The sequence below is a fragment of the Sesamum indicum genome, linkage group LG2 (assembly GCF_026168435.1).
Source record: "Sesamum indicum cultivar Baizhima isolate 11 linkage group LG2, ASM2616843v1, whole genome shotgun sequence".
Taxonomy (NCBI): Eukaryota; Viridiplantae; Streptophyta; class Magnoliopsida; order Lamiales; family Pedaliaceae; genus Sesamum; species Sesamum indicum.
Genome location: NC_142658.1, coordinates 5,539,006 through 5,559,604, shown reverse-complemented (window position 1 = coordinate 5,559,604; position 20,599 = coordinate 5,539,006). Strand labels below are relative to the sequence as shown.

At 36.0% G+C, this 20,599-nt stretch overlaps 2 protein-coding genes across 4 annotated transcripts in view; one reads left to right on the top strand and one right to left on the bottom strand.

Annotated features, from left to right (window-relative positions):
* The window catches only part of LOC110011591 (uncharacterized), a 33,941-nt gene extending 18,708 nt beyond the window's left edge, over positions 1 to 15,233 (top strand). The window contains exon 2 of one of the 3 annotated variants that reach the window (XR_016064108.1): positions 15,057 to 15,233. The gene's annotated coding sequence lies outside the window, so the exon portion shown is untranslated. The other 2 variants (XR_016064105.1, XR_016064107.1) reach the window with 2 other exon arrangements.
* A 2,864-nt stretch (positions 15,234 to 18,097) lies between these two features.
* On the bottom strand, positions 18,098 to 20,599 carry LOC105155391 (mannan endo-1,4-beta-mannosidase 5-like). Its single transcript, XM_011071265.3, has 4 exons — positions 19,306 to 20,599; positions 19,065 to 19,187; positions 18,767 to 18,969; positions 18,098 to 18,688 (listed from the first exon to the last, which is right to left on the bottom strand). Exons 1-4 carry the CDS (start codon positions 19,846 to 19,848, stop codon positions 18,319 to 18,321), a joined length of 1,239 nt encoding a protein of 412 aa, XP_011069567.1. The 5' UTR covers positions 19,849 to 20,599; the 3' UTR covers positions 18,098 to 18,318.

Sequence of the window (20,599 nt, the reverse complement as noted above, 5' to 3'; positions counted from 1 at the left end):
TTCCAGCAACAGACTCAGATGAGCATTCAAAACCTAGAATCTCAAATCAGTCAATTAGCGTCATCTGTTAGTAAATTGGAGTCCCAAGGTAAATTACATTCCCAGTCTGTTGTTGACCCTAAACAAAATGCTGTTGTTTTTGTCCTTCGTAGTGAAAAAGACTTTCAACCAAACATAGACGAAAATGACACCAAGCATGCGCATGTCCAGGAAGGTGAACCAGATCAAAAGATGGAAATTTCTTAAACGCAGACCAACAAGCCCAAAACAATTGACAGTGACATCACAAGGCGTTGATGGTCAAACCTCCATTACCGGAAGGATTTGATGAAAAGGAAGAATGGGAAACGAAGGGAACACTTGAAGTTGTTAGCAAAGTGGTGGTAAACATTCCATTGATCGACGCAATTACAAGAGTACCCCACTATGCAAAGTTCCTCAAGGTCTCTGGTCCGAGAACTTATAAGAATAAAGGATTTCACGACAAAATAAGTTCGAGGAAGAAGTCTCTCATGAACCTCAAAAGTTTTCCTTGGTCCACACCATCTTTGGGTGCACTATGACGAAGAAGAATAGAATTTAAAGTGCCCAACTTATTCAAGTTGAGGCACAACAATGTCTAGCTAAAGACATTAAAGAAAGGCGCTACATGGGAGGCAACCCATGAATTTCTATCCCTTTTCTTTTTCGTTTCATTTTATTTTAGTTTTAGTATTTTTATTCAAGTTTTGCGAAGCGTGCCCATGCCTAATGAAGCATCAAAATCTGTTTGGAAGGCCAAATTGGACAGATTTGAAGTTTTCATTAAGCGTGCCCACGTTTAGTCGATCTTTCAAAACTGTTTAACTCACTTTACCAAACAGATTTGGAGTTTCCACTAAGCGTGTCCACGCTTAGTCGCATCTCGTAGGCTGTTATTCACTTCATTTACTTACCTTTTTATTTATTTATATTTATGTAAAAAAATCAAAAAATCAAAATTAAAAAAGAAATTAGGTCAACATCTTTCCTCTTTATTTGACCTATAACTCTCTCTCTCTCTCAGCTCACCCACAGCAGCTTCAAGAACTCTTCATCTCCCTCTCGACTCACGGCCGACGACATCGCACTGAAAAAGCCGTCCATCGCGACAGCCATCGTGCGTCACTGTCACCGTTGTTGTTCTTTTCGTCTCCTATCGTCGCTCACCCCTCCGCCGTCATCTCAACAGTCCACCATTCTCCGTCGCTGACCCATCTCCACCGTTCTTTTCTCACCGTCATTGCCTGCCGTTGCTGCTGCTGCCGCGTCTTCGAGACCATCAGTGCACGGTTTTTCTACTTCTTTCGTCTCATCCTTCATCTATTTTATTTATTTTTTTTGCTTTATTTTCTCTTCAGTTGATTTAGGATGAGTAGCCGAAAAATGAGTTGAGAAGAAGGAAGATCCTCCAGATTGGGACCCTATTCCCGTAGCATACTTCCACTGGAAGTCTCTGCCACCAGCCCACCCACGCCATGAACTCTTCACAGCATGCACTCAGGGACGCTTCCTTAAACTCTCTCTCATTTTAATTTTTAATCCTTAAGTTGCATGTCAATGTCCACATTGAGGGCAATGTGAATTTTAAGTGTGGGGGTGTTGTTGTTGAGCTTATACTTGATTATATTTGATAATTTTTATTGATGTGCTTGGTGGTAGATGAATTTTCTTTGTGCCTAGCGAAAAGTTTTGCTTTTTCTTTTTCAAGTTGATTTGAAAAGAGAAACTTTTTGACAAGTTTTGGTGAAAAAAACTTTGACATGATAAAACGCTTTCAATTTTGGATTAATCTGGGCCTGATGGTGCTATGTGCAAAAAGAATACATGTTTTATGTTTAAGGATAGTTCACAAGTTGAAAACTTGTCTTCACCAAAATGACTTGAGTTAAAATCTTCTGATATAGGATTAGTGGATTAAAACATACCTCGTGAGACTTTGAGCTTGATATATCCATAAAAAAATCATTCTTTCTTGAGAGAATAACACTTCTATGGCTTTGTCTTCCTAGAACTTGCTTTGAATCACATCGAGGCCACACAAATGTGCATTTATTTGGATATGATAAAGGCATTAGAAATCACTTTCGGCCTTCTTCAACCACCCAACACATTTTAACTTTAGAGAACCCCTTTGAGCCTTTTGACCTATTTTGTTGAATAACCAGTCATATACAAACATATCACGTTGTTTGTTTAAAATCTTGATTTTGATCCCTCCAAGAACTATTAGAGCATCAAGGGAAATGGCTTTATTTTCAAAAGAACAAGTTCTCAAGATGGGGGATTAACCTTTGTGATTTATGTGTTTAAAAGATGTATCTTGAAATGAGTGTGGGGGGTTCCAAAATTATGTTCTTGTTTACTTTGTGGGAATCGACATCAATTTTTTTGGTCTATGCCTATCACAAAAAAACGGAGAGGAGAAAAAGAAAACAAAAAGAGAAAAGAAAAAGCAATTTTCTTGCACAAAAAAAAGAGAAAAAAAAGAAAAGAAAAAAAAAGAGGAAAAAAATGCATGAAGTCTCCAAAAGGAATAAGAAAGGCATAGTTCAAGGAATTGTCGAAAGATCTTGAAGGGAGATGAGTAAACTTTGAGAGCTTTGAATTATTCTTCACTCAAATTTTTTGGTGCTCTAATTAGTTTTTTGGAATTTAATCTCATTGTCCTTTTATCCTACCACAAATCAAAGCTCCATTACAACCAAAATTAAAGACCTTTTGATCCATATATGTACATATTTCAAAAGTGGTGGAGATGTGGTGTATATGCAAGCCTATGGTGAAGCATTGTCGTAGTAAGTGTCGAGAGATACACTTGAGCCATATATACACTTGAGAGAATGGAAAGCGGAGAGAAAATAGTCCACTAGTTTTATGCGATTGGTTTTGATAATGGTCATCACGTGAAAACTTGTTTGGTACATGTTGAATCATCTCCTTCATAAAGTATGTCATTTACTTTGCACATGATTACAAATTTCCTTGAGTAGTTCAAGATTTGGAGGAAATTTTTGAATGAATCTTGATTTTGCTTGAGGACAAATAAATAGCTAAGTGTGGGGGTATTTGATAACTCTGTAATTGTCACGATTTTATAACAATTTAATCTTTCTTTTTAAGCCAAAACATCCAGAATTATGTGATTTTATTGCATATTCAGCAAAAAGGGAAGATATGAGGCAAAGATGACAAAAATCAAGCTAAAATCGAAATTGAAGGCATCAAAAAGGAAAAAGGATATTATAAGAAAATTTGTGCAGAATTGACTAAGGGTGCCCACGCTTATGGAGTGGTCAACTCGGGTCAAGGAGGAAAACGAACAATTTTCGCAAAAGATAAAGGAATGAAGTGTTTAGGTTTAGAAAGGATTCTTTAAAACTTATCTCTTGTGATTTATTTACCTTTTTAGACTTAATCACGTATTTATCCTCCTCTACGTCTAGATACGTAGAAGATTTTTATTATAAATAGGGGGGTCTCTTCATTCGAACGAGTCAATTATTGATTGGAACTCTATAGAATTCTTTGTTCATCCTTTCTCTTTTATTTTTATTTTATAACCGAAATTAATGGAATTTCACTTCTTAGTGTGTTCTTCCATTAACATGTCCGGCTAAATTCCTTATTTTCTGGTTAAGGTACGGTGGTTGCTTGATTCCTATTATGTTGTGAGATCTAATCTGCCCTTTACACTTGTTAAATGAATATTCATGCTATTCTCTGTGCTTTAATTACAAACGTCTGATTTATGAATGATTCGGCGGGTTGTTCATTATCAAAAAGGTTTGCTTAGCTAATTGGACTTTATAAATTCATGTAATTGTTTATTTATTTTAATACTTAGTAGCAACGTAGCATGATTAATTATGTCACAGTAATTAGTTATGTTATGGGGAATGCATGATCTAGTTTAAACGAATTATCCTCGTAGGAGTTTGTTGATTAGGTTCTTTCTAATTCTTAATACTGTTAATAGATTAAATCTTGTGGACGTTCCCAGGGTTGTCTGTTAATTAGGGATCTAGCCAATGGTCGTACCTTGGCTGACGAAAAGGTAAGAAAAGGTGAGGTTGTTAGGTCGTACCAACACTATAACTGATTTATTCATTTATACATGTGTTATTCTTGCATCAATGATCAATGCACAAGAATCAAGCATGATCCTAGCATTAACCGAAAAATCTCTCTCTTGTATTTTCTTCAGGTAATTTCAATTATTTTCTAACTTATTTAGTTTTTAATTATTTCTTTTTATCATCAAATCTCCCCCCATTATTTTCTATTTCTCTTAAACAAATAAACTTAAAGCCAATCTCTGTGGATTCGACCCTACTCCCACTTTTACAAGTGTTCTAGGAATTATTTTTGGTGGTCTCGACACCCATCAAATTTTGGCGCCGTTGCCAGGGACTGGTGTTTTTAAGAAGATTTCTTTTCTTGTCACTTGATTTTTTTTTTTGTTACTTGGTTTAATACTAAAATCTTCTCATACAAGTTAACTTGAATCTAATCCGAGATTGAGAAGACTGGATAGAAATTTTAAAAGGAAATCAAGCAACAAGTTGAAAAAAAAAAAAAAAAAGGGAACCCACTTCTTCCGAGCCATAGTTAGAACAAGAGATATTGGACACTTGGAGTAAACCATAGCACACAAATCTAATTGCAATCATGTGGGCCAATACTCAACAGTTTGGGACTAGATACAACAATCCTTCGGTGAATGAGGTAAATGTATCTTCCATTTATAATCGTTTTGATCAACTTTTGTCTCTTGTTGAAAGATATGTCGAAGAAGAATGCCAACAAGTGAAGGCTTGTGGAATATGTAATTCTATGGCACATCCCATCGATTTGTGCCCTATGCTTCAAGAAGAAACCATCGAGCATGCCAATGTTGTTGGAGGACTTTTTGGGCCACCACAAAGAGGATATGATCCTCATTTCAACATGTACAATCCAGGAAGGACAGATTACTCCAGTCTTAGCTATGTTTCACAATCTCAAAACTGGCCACCACCTCCTCCACCTAATTCCACACCTGGTCCATCTCTCGATGACATGATGAAAGCACTAGTGACCAACGCACAACAGTTCCAGCAACAGACTCAGACGAGCATTCAACAGTTCCAGCAACAGACCCAAACGAGCAATTAAAACCTAGAATCTCAAATCAGTCAACTAGCGTCATCTGTTAGTAAATTGGAATCCCAAGGTAAATTACATTTCCAGTCTGTTGTTGACCCCAAACAAAATACTGTTGTTTTTTTCCTTCGCAGTGAAAAAGAGTTGCAATCAAACATGGATGAAAATGACACCAAGCATGCGCATGTCCAGCAAGGTGAACCAGATCAAAAGATGGAAATTTCTCAAACGCAGACCAACAAGCCCAAAACAACCGACAGTGAACATCACAAGGTGTTGATGGTCAAACCTCCATTACCGGAAGGATTTGCTGAAAAGGAAGAAGGGGGTCACAAAGGGAACACTTGAAATTGTTAGCAAAGTGGTGGTAAACATTCCATTGATCGACGCAATCACAAGAGTACCCCACTATGCAAAGTTCCTCAAGGTCTCTGGTCCGAGAACTTATAAGAACAAAGCAAATAAGTTCGAGGAAGAATTCTCTCAAGAACCTCAAAGTTTTTCTTGGTCCACACTATCTTTGGGTGCACTATGACGAAGAAGAAGAGAATTTGAAGTGCCAACTTATTCAAGTTGAGGCACAACAATGTCTAGCCAAAGACATTAAAGAAAGGCATTACATGGGAGGCAACCCATGAATTTCTATCGCTTCTCTTTTTCGTTTCATTTTATTTTGGTTTTAGTATTTTATTCAAGTTTTGCGAAGCGTGCCCACGCCTAATGAAGCATCAAAATCTGTTTGGAAGGCCAAATTGGATAGATTTGAAGTTTTCATTAAGCGTGCCCACGCTTAGTCGATTTTTCAAAACTGTTTAACACACTTCACCAAAATAGATTTGGAGTTTTCACTAAGCGTGCCCACTTTTAGTCGCACCTCGTAGGTTGTTATTCACTTCATTTACTTCCATTTATTCCGTCATCATCTCGACAGTCCACCGCTCTCCGTCGCTGACCCATCCCCACCGTTCTTGTCTCACCATCGTTGCCTGCTGCTGCTGCTGCCGCGACTTCGAGACCATCAGTGCACGTTGATTTAGGATGAGTAGCCGAGAAGAAGGAAGATCCTCCAGATTGGGACCCCATTCCCGTAGCATACTTCCACCGGAAGTCGCCGCCACCATCTGCCACCAGTCCACCCACGCCATGAACTATTCGCGGCATGCACTCAGGGACGCTTCATTAAACTCTCTCTCATTTTAATTTTTAATCCTTGAGTTGCATGTCAATGTCCACATTGAGGGCATTGTGGATTTTAAGTGTGGGGGTATTATTTTTGAACATGCTTCTTGAATTAGGTGTTGTTGGTTGCGTGTTGAAAATGGTTGTTGCTCTTGTTAATTATTGAAACTGCTTGAAAAGATATTTTTTGTGCTTGATTTTGTTGATTTTTAATAAAATTAGCTCGATCAAAACTTTTGAAGATTGAGTCTTGTGGAAATTTCTTAGCTTTATGGATTTTTTTTTTTTGCTTGGTTTTGAAAAATTTTGGCATGATAAAACCCTTTCAATTTTGGACTAATCTTGACTTGATGATGTTATGTGCAAAAAGACTACATATTTTATGTTTGAGGATAATTCACTAGTTGAAAGCTTGTTTATACCAAAATGACTTGAGTTAAAATCTTCTGGTGTAGGATTAGTGGACTAACACATATCTCGTGAGATTTTGAGCTTGATATGTCCATAAAAAAAAAATCTTTATTCTTTCTTGAGAGAATAACACTTCTATGGTTTGTCTTCCTAGAATTTGTCTTGAACCACATCGAGGCCACACAAATGTGCATTTATCTGGATATTGTAAAGGCATTAGAAACCACTTTCGGCCTTCTTTAACCACCCAACACATTTTAATTTTAGAGAACCCCTTTGAGCCTTTTGACCTATTTTGTTGAATAACCCGTCATATACAATCCTATCCCGTCGTTTGTTTAAAACATTGATTTTGATCCCTCTAAGAACTATTAGAGCATCAAGGGAAATGGGTTTATGTTCAAAGAACAAGTTCTCAAAAGGGGAGATTTTCAAAAACCTTTGTGATTTACATGCTTAAAAGATGCATCTCAAAATGAGTGTGGGGGTTCCAAAATTTTGGTCATTTTTACTTTGTGGAAGCCGACATCAATCTTCTTGTTCTATGCCTATCAAAAAATGGAGAGGATAAAAAGAAAGAAAAAAGAAAAAGGAAAACCCAAGTGGCAAAAAGGAAAAAAAAAAGAGAAGAAAGTAATTCTCTTGCCACCAAAAAAAAAAAATATATGAATCCTCCAAAAGAAAGAAGAAAGGCGTAGTTCAAGATATTGTCGAAAAAAAAAATCTTGAAGGTAGATGAGTAAACTTTGAGAGCTTCGAATTATTGTTCACTCAAATTTTTTGGTGCTCTAATTAGTTTTCTGGAATTTAACATCATTGTCCTTTTATCCTACCCTAAACCAAAGCCCCATTACAACCAAAATTAAAGACCTTTGATCCATATATGTGCATATTTCAAAAATGGTGGAGATGTGGTGTATAGGCAAGCCTATGGTGAAGCATTATCGTAGTAAGTGTCTAGAGATACACTTGAGAGAATGGAATGCGGAGAGAAAATAGTCCACTAGTTTTATACGATAGGTTTTGATAATTGTCATCACGTGAAAACTTGTTTGATACATGTTAAATTATCTCCTTCATAAAGTATGTCATTTACTCTGCACATGATTACAAATTGCCTTGAGTAGTTCAAAATTTGGAAGGAATTTTTGAATGCATCTTGATTTTGCTTGAGGACAAGCAAATAGCTAAGTGTGGGGGTATTCGATAACTCTGCAATTGTCACGATTTTATAGCGATTTAATCTTTCCTTTTAAGCCAAAACATCCCTAATTATGTTATTTTATTGCATATTCAGCAAAAAGGGAGATATGAGGCAAAGATGGCAAAAATCAAGCTAAAATCGAAATTGAAGGCATCAAAAAGGAAAAAAAGAAGATTACAAGAAAATTTCTACAGAATTGACTAAGCGTGCCCACGCTTAGTGGAGTGGTCAATTCGGGATAAGGAGGAATACGAGTAACTTCCGCAAAAGATAAAGGAATGAAGTGTTTAGGTTTAGAAAGGATTCTTTAAAGCTTATCTCTTGTGATTTATTTACCTTTTTAGAGTTAATCACGTATTTATCTCCCCCCTACGTCTAGATTCGTAGGAGACTTTTATTATAAATAGGGGGTTTCTTCATTTGAAGGGAGTGAGTTATTAATTAGAACTCTATAAAATTCTTTGTTCATCATTTCTCTTTTATTTTTATTTTATAACCGGAATTAATGGAATTCCACTTTTTAGTGTGTTCTTCCATTAACATGTCCGGCTAAATTCCTTATTTTCTGGTTAAGGTATGGTGATTGTTTGATTCGTAATCATTGTGAGATCTAATCTGCCCTTTACACTTGTTAAATGAATATTCATGCTATTCTCTGTGCTTTAATTACAAACGTCTGATTTATGAATGATTCGGCCGGTTGTTCATTATCAAGAAGGTTTGCTTAGCTAATTGGACTTTATAAATCCGTGTAATTGTTTATTTAGTTCAATGCTTAGTAGCAACGTAGCATGATTGATTATGTCATAGTAATTAGTTATGTTATGGGGAATGCATGATCTAGTTTAACGAATTATCCTCGTAGGAGTTTGTTGATTAGAATGAGGCCTTTCTAATTCTTAATGCTGTTAATAGATTAAATCTTGTGGACGTTCCCAGGGTTGTCCCTAAAGTCGAGTCCCCTCAGACCTGGAATGATTTTAGACTCATCTCCTTGTGCAATGTCACCAATAAAATTCTATCCAAGCTCATTTACAACAAGCTTCACAACACTCTTCCCGATCTTATTTCCCCTTCTCAAAGTGGCTTCATTCCAGGAAGACTCATTGGAGACAACATTCTTATGGCTCAAGAGATGATTCACCAGCTTGATCTTAGATATAACAAAGGCAACCTGGTCATCAAACTGGACATGTCTAAAGCGTATGACAGAGTTAATTGGAATTTTCTCCTCACATTCTTGCAGAAGATGGGATTCCCTCATAGATTCCTCACTCTTATCAAGCATGCCATCCAAAACTGCTGGTTTACTGTGCTTGTCAATGGAGAAACGACAGGATTCTTCAAATCATCCAAGGTTTAAGACAAGGAGACCCTCTGTCCCCAGCTCTCTTTATTCTAGCAGCAGAAGCTCTCTCAAGAGGCCTCGATCTTCTCTTTAATGAGAACCCGGGTATGTTCTATCGCACTAATTGTGAGGTTAAGATATCCCATCTTTCATATGCAGATGATGTCATTCTATTAACGAATTGTGAGGAAGAAAGTTTGACCAAGCTTATGCAATTCTTGTGTAACTTCGAGGAATCCTCCGGGCAAAAAATCAATCATGCTAAGAGTGCCTTCATTCCTGGAAAAAAAGCTAACCTCATGGCACATCGAATCAAACATATCACTGGATTCTCCAGGAAGGCACTTCCCACAACATACCTAGGTGCCCCTGTATACAAGGGAAACAAGAAGAAAATTCTTTATGAAAATCTGATCGATAAAGTCAGAAACAAAATTGCGGGATGGGAACACTGCCACCTCTCCTATGGGGGTAGACTTTAACTCATCAAGACCGTGCTTTCTTCTATGCCGATCTACCTCCTCCAAGTTCTAAACCCTCCGGTGGGAACCATTCAGAAACTTGAACAACTTTTCGCTAAATATTTTTGGGGTAGCACATCTGAACAAAGGAAAATCCACTGGAAAAAGTGGCAAAATATTTGTTATCCTATCGAAGAAGGCGGACTTGGAATTAGGAACCTTCGGGAGATGACCACAGCATTCTCTTACAAACTGTGGTGGAGATTGAGACTCAACAATTCTCTATGGTCTAAATTCTCCATAAGTAAATACTGTGGAGGATACTTTCCAACGCTCTCCAAAATCTTCACGACTGATTCAAGTACCTAGAAAAGACTCGAAAAAATTCGAACAGAAGCACAAACAAACATCTTCTGGAGCCTAGGGGCTGGTACTATCTCTTTTTGGCATGACTGGTGGCTACCGGAAGGCACTATAACAAATATCTTGGGCACTCACTGCAATCTTCATGTCCCTGTTAACTGGTTCTGGAACAACTCTGCGTGGGACGTTAACAAACTCCCACAAGCTGTTCCACAGCACATAATCAATTTGATCATGAATGTCCCCATTACTGACAACCAAACTGACTTTCTCCATTGGAAACTGTCGAAGAATGGTATGTTTACCACTAAATCAGCTTGGAATGAAATTAGAAGCCACCAATCTCCTCAGCCCTTCTATCGTACTCTCTGGTCCAAACTGATTATCCCTAACATCTCAGTATTTATTTGGAGATTGATTCATAATTGGGTACCTGTCGATGAGAGGCTTAAGCAGAAGGGGATTACAATGGCCTCCAAATGCTATTGTTGTGAAGCAGAAGAAACCATACCGCAATTCTTTCTACTTAACAATAAGTCTTTGGAAGCTTGAGGTTATTTCGCAGCTAAATTCCAAATTAATATCCCCCAAACAAATGACATCACTATTCTCATCCAATCCTGGAAAAATAGAATCGACGCTAAACCACACATCAGAGATATTATTCCAATCTTGGTTCTTTGGAACATATGGAAGCTTCGGAATGATGCTAAGCACAGGGGAGTCGAATTCAAGGCCAACACCATTATTCACAAAACACTGGCGTACCTCCACAACCTCTATAAAAGTGAGTTGCTTAAATCGGAGCACGTGCAAGGGGATTTTTTCGCTGTACACACTATCAATATCCCTCTTCAGCCAAAGACTAAGCGGCAAAAAGCTTTTATTGTCTATTGGAGAAAGCCTCAAGAAGGGTGGTACAAACTGAACACAGATGGAGCGTCTAAAGGTAACCCAGGTATTTCCGGCGCGGGCGGAATCCTCAGAGATCATCTCGGTCAAGTGATCTTTGCCTTTCAAGAACCTCTTGGCATTACTTCTAACACCCAGGCTGAACTTCGAGCTATACATAGAGGACTGAAAATATGCATCGAAAAGGGATTTCACAATATTTGGATTGAAACGGATGCAATGGTTATTATCAAGCTCATCTCCTCACCAAGACAAGGGGCATGGGACCATCAGATCACCCTTCAAAGCATTCGAAAACTATTGAGGCAAATCGAATATAAAATCTCTCACATCTTTAGGGAAGGAAACCAAGCGGCGGATTTTCTAGCCAATCAAGCATGTACATCTCAACAACTTAGCATCCTTACCAAGGAACACCTCCCAGGTACAGTGAAAGGTATTATTAACCTTGACTCATGTGGCCTCCCACACGTTCGACTCAAAATTGTTGTTGACCCCCCTTGAGTAGGTTACTTGTTACATTGCCTTAGCTTTGCGTGAATGCTGGGTAAGCTGCTTTGTTGTGTTCGTTACTGCATTATTGTTTGCCTACTCTATAGCTTAATTGCGTACTTCTATTTTGTGGTTGTTATGTGCAATCTCATTCCTTTTTGTCTTGTGAGCATGCTTAGATTGTGCCATAATTTGGTACACACGTTGATATTGCATTGTTGCTCATACTTTGACTTGTTTTGCTCCATCATTTTGACTTGAAAGCTGAGGATTCATGTGACTAATATTAGTCAGCTTCTCCCCTACTTATCTATTACAACTGTTGATGATGTATCACTTTTGGCGACAATCTTTGAATTTCTTGTATAGCCTGATCTATAAATGCTAGTTGGAATCGATGATTCGAGTGTAGTGGCAAAAACTTTTTGACACACTGGATTATCGCCTCCAACTCTGTATATCACCTTAGCTAGTATTACTTTTGTAAGGGAGTAGTACTTCTTATTTATGCTTTTGCGATTTAATGTAAGGGAGTAGTACTCCTGATTTTACAGCTTTGTTAGAATGATAGGGAATCAGCATTCCCCGCTGTAAATTTGCTCATTTTTTTTAATAAAGAAGGATCGGAGACTCCGAAAAGCTCCTCCCCCTCTGGGTGGTTTCAAAAAAAAAAAAATCAATGATCAATTCACAAGAATCAAGCATGATCTTAGCCTTAACCGGAAAATCTCTCTCTTGTATCTTCGTCAGGTAATTTTAATTATTTTCTAACTTATTTAGTTTTTAATTATTTCTTTTTATCATCAAATCTCCCCCCATTATTTTCTATTTCTCTTAAAGAAATCAACTTAAAGCCAGTCTCTATGGATTCGACCCTACTCCCACTTTTACAAGTGTTGTAGGAATTATTTCTGGTGGTCTCGACACCCATCAAATTTTGGCGCCTAATAAATAATGGGCCCTTATTTGTTTTGATAAATAATGGGCCTGATTCTAATCAATAAACTCCTACGAGGATAATTCATTTAAACTAGATCATGCATTCCCCGTAACATAACTAATTACTTGGTATATTGGTTATGCCCTTTCACTAGAGTATTCTATGAACTACTGTTTAAGTCACAGGTTTATGCTGTGGCACCGAACGATTTTCCCTGTTCATTTCTCGTATCCTAGTTTCTTTCACAATTCTGTCTTAATGCATATTACATGATATTGAGGCCATATCTGATTTTATTTTCCCATAACACATATAGCATATAATAATAAAATGGTATCAATTTACTTGAGAAATCTTTTTTCAGTTCTATGTATAACGAGCAATTATGGTATCAAATTATGTGATTAGTGTAGGTGATCTATACTCGTTTTTGGAAGATTGAGGCCCTGCGCTTGAATTTGGTTTGTCAAAATTTGTGCGAACAAAAGTAATCTCACATTCTTCTGAATTGTGTGGAATTCAAAAGGGTTAAGTAGAAAATTTGAATACTCGACTGAAACACACATTGGCTACTACTATAATGCATTTTAACAACATTTAGAGCCTAATGGTAACCGATGTATCTATAGTTTTCTCTCGACTTATTTTTCTATCCGAAAAGTAATCCATGTTCCTTTTCGTTCTACTCTGTTGATTTTTCTCCCACATTTGAAAATCAAGAGATGTTGAAACCATTGTGTTTTACAATTTGTAAATTTCAAAACCTAAAGTCCCGCTGTGATTTCTGTGAAGTGTACTTGTTATCACCATTGTAATTTGGAAGAAACAAGAATATGAATTTTTTACGCTGCTAAGAATCTGAAGGATGCATGTGTAGTGTTGAATGCCAATATGAAGAACATAATTTTATTCTTTTTGCAGATTTAGTTTTGGTTTATTCATTTTGTTGGGTTCTCTTCATGGGCTTGCTTTATAATTTTTTGATGCTGTTTATTTATCATTTTGTATGGATGTGCAAAAATCATGGTCATGTTCTTGACATCTTCATGTTTGCAGGTGTATCGTAGAAAAATTTGTTAGAAATTCGTTACTATACGGTCATAAACTATGCCAAAATATAGGATGGTTGTCTACATGCCACTTTTATTTTATTTATTTTTAATGGAATTTGATAACTCTTTCTTTAATATTATATAATTCTTAAATTTGAGGAATGATTTTCAAGTAACATATTGTTTTGGCAAATAGATAATTTTAGACATGGGAAGTACTATGATTTTTGTATTCAAGAAATTATTCACAATTTTTTTTTTCTTATCAAATGCTTTCTTTTATAAAACCTTTACTTACCACAAGTATTTTAGTTTTTTCTTTCTCTTGTTAATTCAACAAGTTTTTCATTTGCACAGGCATTGAGTTATTTATTAATATCCTTTTGATCAATTTTTTCTTCTCAAATCAACTTGTGGTGCACAAATTTTTTTATCCAAATAATTCTTACTATCTTGTGGTGAATGTTTTTGGATAAATGATTCGGAACTCCTCAAAATGCCCAATTCATATTTGTTTTGATAACAAAATGGTTTTTATAATTTTAAACGGAATTGTTTTTATAATTTTCAAAAAAGCACCTTAGCGGACCTTTTTCCTATGAATTGATGAATTTCAAATGTTTTGGTTATTGATTCAAAATGCTTTTGAAGTTGTCGAGTTCACTTTTGAAAAGGTATGTGTTAATTATGATAATTGTATCTATCTGTATTCGAGAAATAAATGAATTAAATTGCCATGTAGACAATCGTCAATATTTTTGTATAAGATGTTTTATTAATGAAGTTCATAAATAAACTAAGTTGTGTTTTGTATAGTAATATTTTTCGTACAAACTTTACTATGATTACCTGCAAAAATCGAATGTGAATGGCATGAAGAAATATGGTGGTCTGTAAAATTCATACAAAATTTTAGATATGACATCGAAAAGATTTGAAAAGCAATCCTTGAAACAAAACCCAACGCAATTAATAAATTGAGAATAAATTTGCTAAAAGGTTGGAGAACTGTTCTCCAATTTAGGCATTCTTAACTATTCTGCATCCATCGTATTCTTGGAGGCTTAAAAAATTTATGTACTTGTTCTTTTCAAATTAGAGTAGTAAGAACGCGGACCTTTTATAGAAATTATAGCAGACTTTTGGTTTTGAAGTGTACAAAGTGGAATACAATGGTTTTTCAACTTTTTGGATTTTCAAAAATGAGAGAAACTGACATAAAGGAAGTGAATAGGAACGTAGAATACTTTTTAAGATAGAAGAAGAGGGAGAGAGAGAAATGGATCGATACATAGATTGCAATTTGGTTCTAAATGATGTTAAGGTACATTATCTTAGCCCGTGTGTTGAGTAGAGTGTTTAAATTTTTACATAAACCTTAGATGTTCCACACAAGTCTTAGAAGGACGAGGTTATTTAGGTAAGCACATATGGCAAATCAATGACAGACTTAGGGTCCCTCAAGTTTTAATAAACGAGTATAGACCAATTGATGCTCATGTTCTAATTGTTTTTCTTTTGTCGTTTTCAGGCTGCCATTAAATTGAAGTTGAAGATGTCTCAACACAAGAGAAGAATTTTTCATTCTGTGAGACATTTGCAGCTATCCAATGTTAAAGACACTTGGTTGTAAATTAGAATACTTTGTGCAAGGAAACTTTGTATACTTTGTTGTAAATTATCCAAAGAAATGAAAAAGTTCTTTCGAGAGAAAGAAAAATTGTTGCCTGATTTCGTATAAATCATAATTTAGCCTTCGCAATTCAACTCGTTGTATCTCAAAAGCTGATAATCAAGCATTAAAATTTAAAGAAGCATTAAAATTGAAGAAGAACAAAATAATTGAAGCAACTCTACTGAACAAGAACAATCAATTATAGCATCTATGGATTAGTAAATTAATTAACATTAAGTGTGGGATTTCATTATTTATATATGCATTTATTATTGATAGATTTTTATCATCTATTAAGCTTTCTAGAATTTTGAATTTTTTTGTTACAGTAATAGATAAAATGAATAAGAATTTATCCTACTTTAATCTTCTAAAGAAAAATTAATCGTCCTTTAATTTTTATATATTATTTTATACATTAATTAAAACAAAAATTATACCTAAACTGCTTATATACAAATTAAAGACAAACTATACATAACTAATCTAAATAATATTGTTCACTTAATTATTTTAAATTAAAACAATAAATTAAAATTAGGTGACTCCCTTATTTTTCTTCTATTAAGCTATTTTAGAATTTTTTGATTTTTTTTATGAATTATAGATAAATATATCCATTGTTGCTTTAAATTTGGAAAGTTATATTTTTTAAAAATTGAATACAATAAGTTAGTAAGTGCATTTTTTTTAATACACAATTGCAGTTAATTTAGACCATCCATATTAACTATGATACATTACCATTGATGCCCCCAAACTTTTCATTGACTAAGCATAAAACAAAGCATACCAGGCCAGCTAGCCCATCAACAAGGAGGTTAGTCCCAAAAACTTACTTTTTGTTTTACTGAACTGGCAGTCTTAAGAAAGAAATGAGCGTATACTCAATCGAGCACATATTATTTCACCATTATTCTCACTTTAGTTTAAGTTTTTCTTTTTATTTCGTTAATAATCATTACTGACATAAGCATCGAAGTGCTAACCTTTATTTTGTAGGGTTAGTTCCTGTTGATCTTAGTATTTTTCTTTAAGATTCTTCACCTTGTGGTGTGGCAAAAAATTTGGTACGACATTGACACCGTCTATGGGAACTTGAGCTTAAGAGGCGAGAAATGGCTAATTCAATAAATAGAGGTGACAATGAATCTTGTTAGGGAAACTCTTCCTTACCTGCTGCAGCAAGTCCTATCATTGCACCTGCAAATACAATTGCAAGAGACGCTAATGCTCACATTCCAAGTCCAGCCTTAGGAGCCACTAATGCTCCAGCTACAACTCTCGATCAAACAACTAATCTGCTGCTACAAACCCTTTCTTCTGTGAAAAACTTCGTTAATTCATCATGAAAACCATCAACTCAACCCTCCACGGTTCCCAAGCTAGCGGAGCATGACCTCCGTCCCAGTTGGAAAGAGCTGGAACACCAGGAAGCCAAGGCGTTGACGAGCAGATTCATGTCCGGCTCCCAGCGGGATCAATCCACGCCTCCTGACTTTGCCAGCAAGGAAGCAACCACCTTACATCCCCTTGGAATATGGGAATCACTAAAGAAAGAAATGGTTAAGCTTCATCAACAAGTGACAAAAGAGACCATGTCTGCTGAGCGTGGCATTTCTTTCGGTGAGCACATCCCGCTAGAGGAACTCTTGCTCATTTTCTAGCACCTTCGCACTACCTCCTTATGATGGTACCACTGATCTAGTTGAACATATCTGTAAGTTTGAAAAGCATAGGTATATCTAAGGATTCAATGTCGGGATTTCCTTACTACGCAATTGAATTTTGCTAAAAAATGATTCGACCAACTTCCAGCTGGATGAGTTAGATCTTTTGAAAAATTTAGCTACCTCTTCCTGCACCAATTCCCTAGCAGCAAGAAGTATCGAAAATTTTAGTATCAGATGTTTTATTAATGAAGTTCATAAATAAACTAAGTTGTGTTTTGTATAATAATATTTTTTTGACAAACTTTACCATGATACACCTACATAAATCAGATGTGAATGGCATGACGAAATGTGGTGGTTGTAAAATTCGTACAAAATTTTAGATATATGGCATCAAAAAGTTTTGAAAAATAATCCTTGAAACGAAACCCAACGCAATGAATAAATTGAGAATAAATTTGCCAAAAGGTTGGAGAACTGTTCTCCAATTTAGGCATTCTTAACTATTCTGCATCCATCGTACTCTTGGAGGTTTAAAAAATTTATGTACTCATTATTTTCAAATTAGAGTAGTGAGAACGCGGAGCTTTTATAGAAATTATTGTAAACTTTTGGTTTTGAAGTGTACAAAGAGGAATACAATTATTTTTCATTTTTTTGGATTTTCAGACATGGGAAAATTGACAGAGGAATTGCATAGGAATATAGAATACTTTTTAAAATAGAAGAAGAGGGAGAGAGAGAAATGGATCGATACATAGGTTGCAATTTGATTCTAAATGATGTTAAGATACATTACATTAGGCTGTGTGTTGAGTAGAGTGTTTAAAGTTCTTACATAAAACTTCCATGTTCCACACAAGTCTTAGGAGGACGATGTTATTTAGGTGAAGCACACATGGCAAATCAATGACAGACTTAGAGTCCCTCAACTTTTAATAAACGAGTATAGACTGATTGCTGCACATGTTTCTGATTCTTTTCTTTTTGTTGTTTTCAGGCTGACATTGAATAGAAGTTGAAGAATTTTTTAGGGCACGAGTTGAAGGACATTTGCAGCTTTCAAATGTAGAGATACTTGGTTGCAAATTAGAATACTCTGTTCATGGAGCTTTGGCCTTCACGGTAAATTTGTTTACTTTGTTGTAAAGCTTGTCCTTTAGCTAAAGAAATGAAAAGTTTCTTCCAAGAGAAAGAAAAATTGTCACCTGATTTGATAACTCATAATTCAGAAGTCATAAAAACATAATCTTTTAACTCATCACGAGCAAAACAAAAACTAGAGCACATAATCTTCACTTTTCCCTTCAGAGATACAGAAGTAAGCATCATTTAATCAGGTGGTGCTCAAACAGCTCTTTCACTTTTGAATTTGAAAAGGAAATAATAATAATTATAGCAATAATAATAAAGAAAATAATAAAGGACATATCGGAAAGAATCATTCATGGCCTGCTCATCTTGTGTTCAAGGGCTGTCATTTGTCGTGACTGTTGGCTTATAACAGAGCTTGTTGATGGAGTCTGAAACAAATCAATTTCATATCCATCGGAGTATGATTCCATTCCTTCAGACACAAGTTGCCAAACCAAGCCGCCTCCAATTCCTCCACTTCTTGCAAGATTAAAAATGTTACTGTATATGGCACTGAGGAATGAGTCTCTTGATGCTATGCTGAAACCTGGATCTTTACTCGACTTGCCAAATTCAGTGAAAACCATTGGTTTCTTCAAAAGGGTCCTAGAATCCGTCCAGTGACTTGTCATCCACCTTCGCATGAATGCCATCTGCCCATCATCATCCTGCCCCGATAGCCTGTTACGAAATTAGAGGCTAAAGTCATGATCTTTAATCATGACAAATCAGAAACTTTGATGGAGATATTATACATACCAGGCATCAGGGTATGCATGAATAGTTGTGAAATCAATCTCCTTGATAAGATTGCTGCGAATGAAATCTGTACCGACTTGGTAGCCCGGATTGTATTGTTTCCTGTCAGTAATTGAGTCTCCGTAGAACCCTTCCATGCCTATTTCCAGCAGGTGTTTGTTGTCAATGGATTTGACATATGAGGCCATTTCTTGCACCCAAGCCTGCATTATATAGATCACAGTGAATAATCAGTAAAACTGATCACTCCTGATACATATATCAAAGTTAATTACTAAAGGTTATTGATTTATTATACATTCACAGTGTTGCCAGAGTAGTCTGCTTGGCAGCGAGGTTCATTTATGAGTTCCCAAGCCATGATTGTTGGATCATCTTTATAAGCAACTCCAGTGATCGTGTTGATTCTGGTAAGTACTTTCTGCAGTACATAAACGTTCATTGAAGTTAGCAATTTTGAAGAAGAATGAAAACGACATTGTGGAAAATAATTTCCATGTAATTAGGAGGATTACAGATGTGGTGCTGATAGTAAGTACCTTTGCATGATTCTTGTAGTATTGCTTTACAACGACATTGGTGTAGAAATCATCATCAGTGCTAGTTCGGATGCCGGCATTTCTAGCCCAATCCACATACTGAGGTCTCCCACCAAAATCTTGATAATTGTTGACCAAACTCAGAATCAGGCGAACCTTGTTTTTAGCTGCCTCTGAGACCACAAAATCAAGTGCCTGAAAGACGTTTTCATCATAGACACCGGGAGATATTTGAAGAGCTAATTTGTTGCCTCCATCACTAAATGCCCATGTTCGACAAACAGTGAGACCAGCAGCCGCAGCCTCACGAAATACATTTGAAACTTTGTACCTTTGGCTCGGCTGTGCAGCAACTTGCATCATCCAGTAAGCGTTGAATCCATTGAAGAGAAACAAAGAATTGTCCAACACAAAATGTGTTCCTCTAGTTTGAACAAATCCTGAAGCTAAACTCATTCTTGCCTCGAATGCAAGCAAGAATAGGCAAATAATTAGCAAACTGCATACACTACTAGTATTGTTAATTCTTGCAGAGAAAGCCATTGTATACTATGCTCTGAATAGAGATGTGGCAAAATGGAGCAATATAGATGATTATTTATAGGCGACGTCGGGACAGGCGGCCGATGAGCTGTGTTTGTGGCGGGCGGGCTACGTTACATGGAATGGGAGAGGGAAGTTTGTACTGAAATATGGAAAGAATTTAGCGGAACATAAATACATGCATGCATGTCTAGAGCTAGTTGTTTGAGGCCGTAAAGTAGGCGGTGGATAGAATAAAGAATGTGAGTGACGAATCAGTTTATACAGTTGGTAGCTAGTCATAGTTTTGTGCATGAGAAATTTTGGAATGCAATGGAAATTCCTTAGATCTGCCTGAAAAAGGTGTTGCTTAAGAATGAAACAAAGCTGGTATGTTTGCAAATTGCAATCCATGTGGTTAGTTTCTTCTCGTTTTCTTGATTTTTCTATTGTTAAGAAAGTAGGGATGACACCCCATAAACTCGTCCGTGAGGATTGTGCCTTTATTATGTGTGTCGGTCATAATTGTTATAACTGATTTATTGTCGTTAAGAATTAAAAAGTAATCATATGTACTTAATTTCTTCTGATTTACTTAATTCAATCAATATATTTATATATATTTGCAATCTCAAAAAATGACATAAACAAGCGAATTTATTTTGTGGTTAGTTATTTATTTGTCAAAACTACACATATTTCATACGTACACGAATTTATCATTTTCTAATTCTATCACGTAACGTGCATCTATTTATAGAAAGTGATTAGG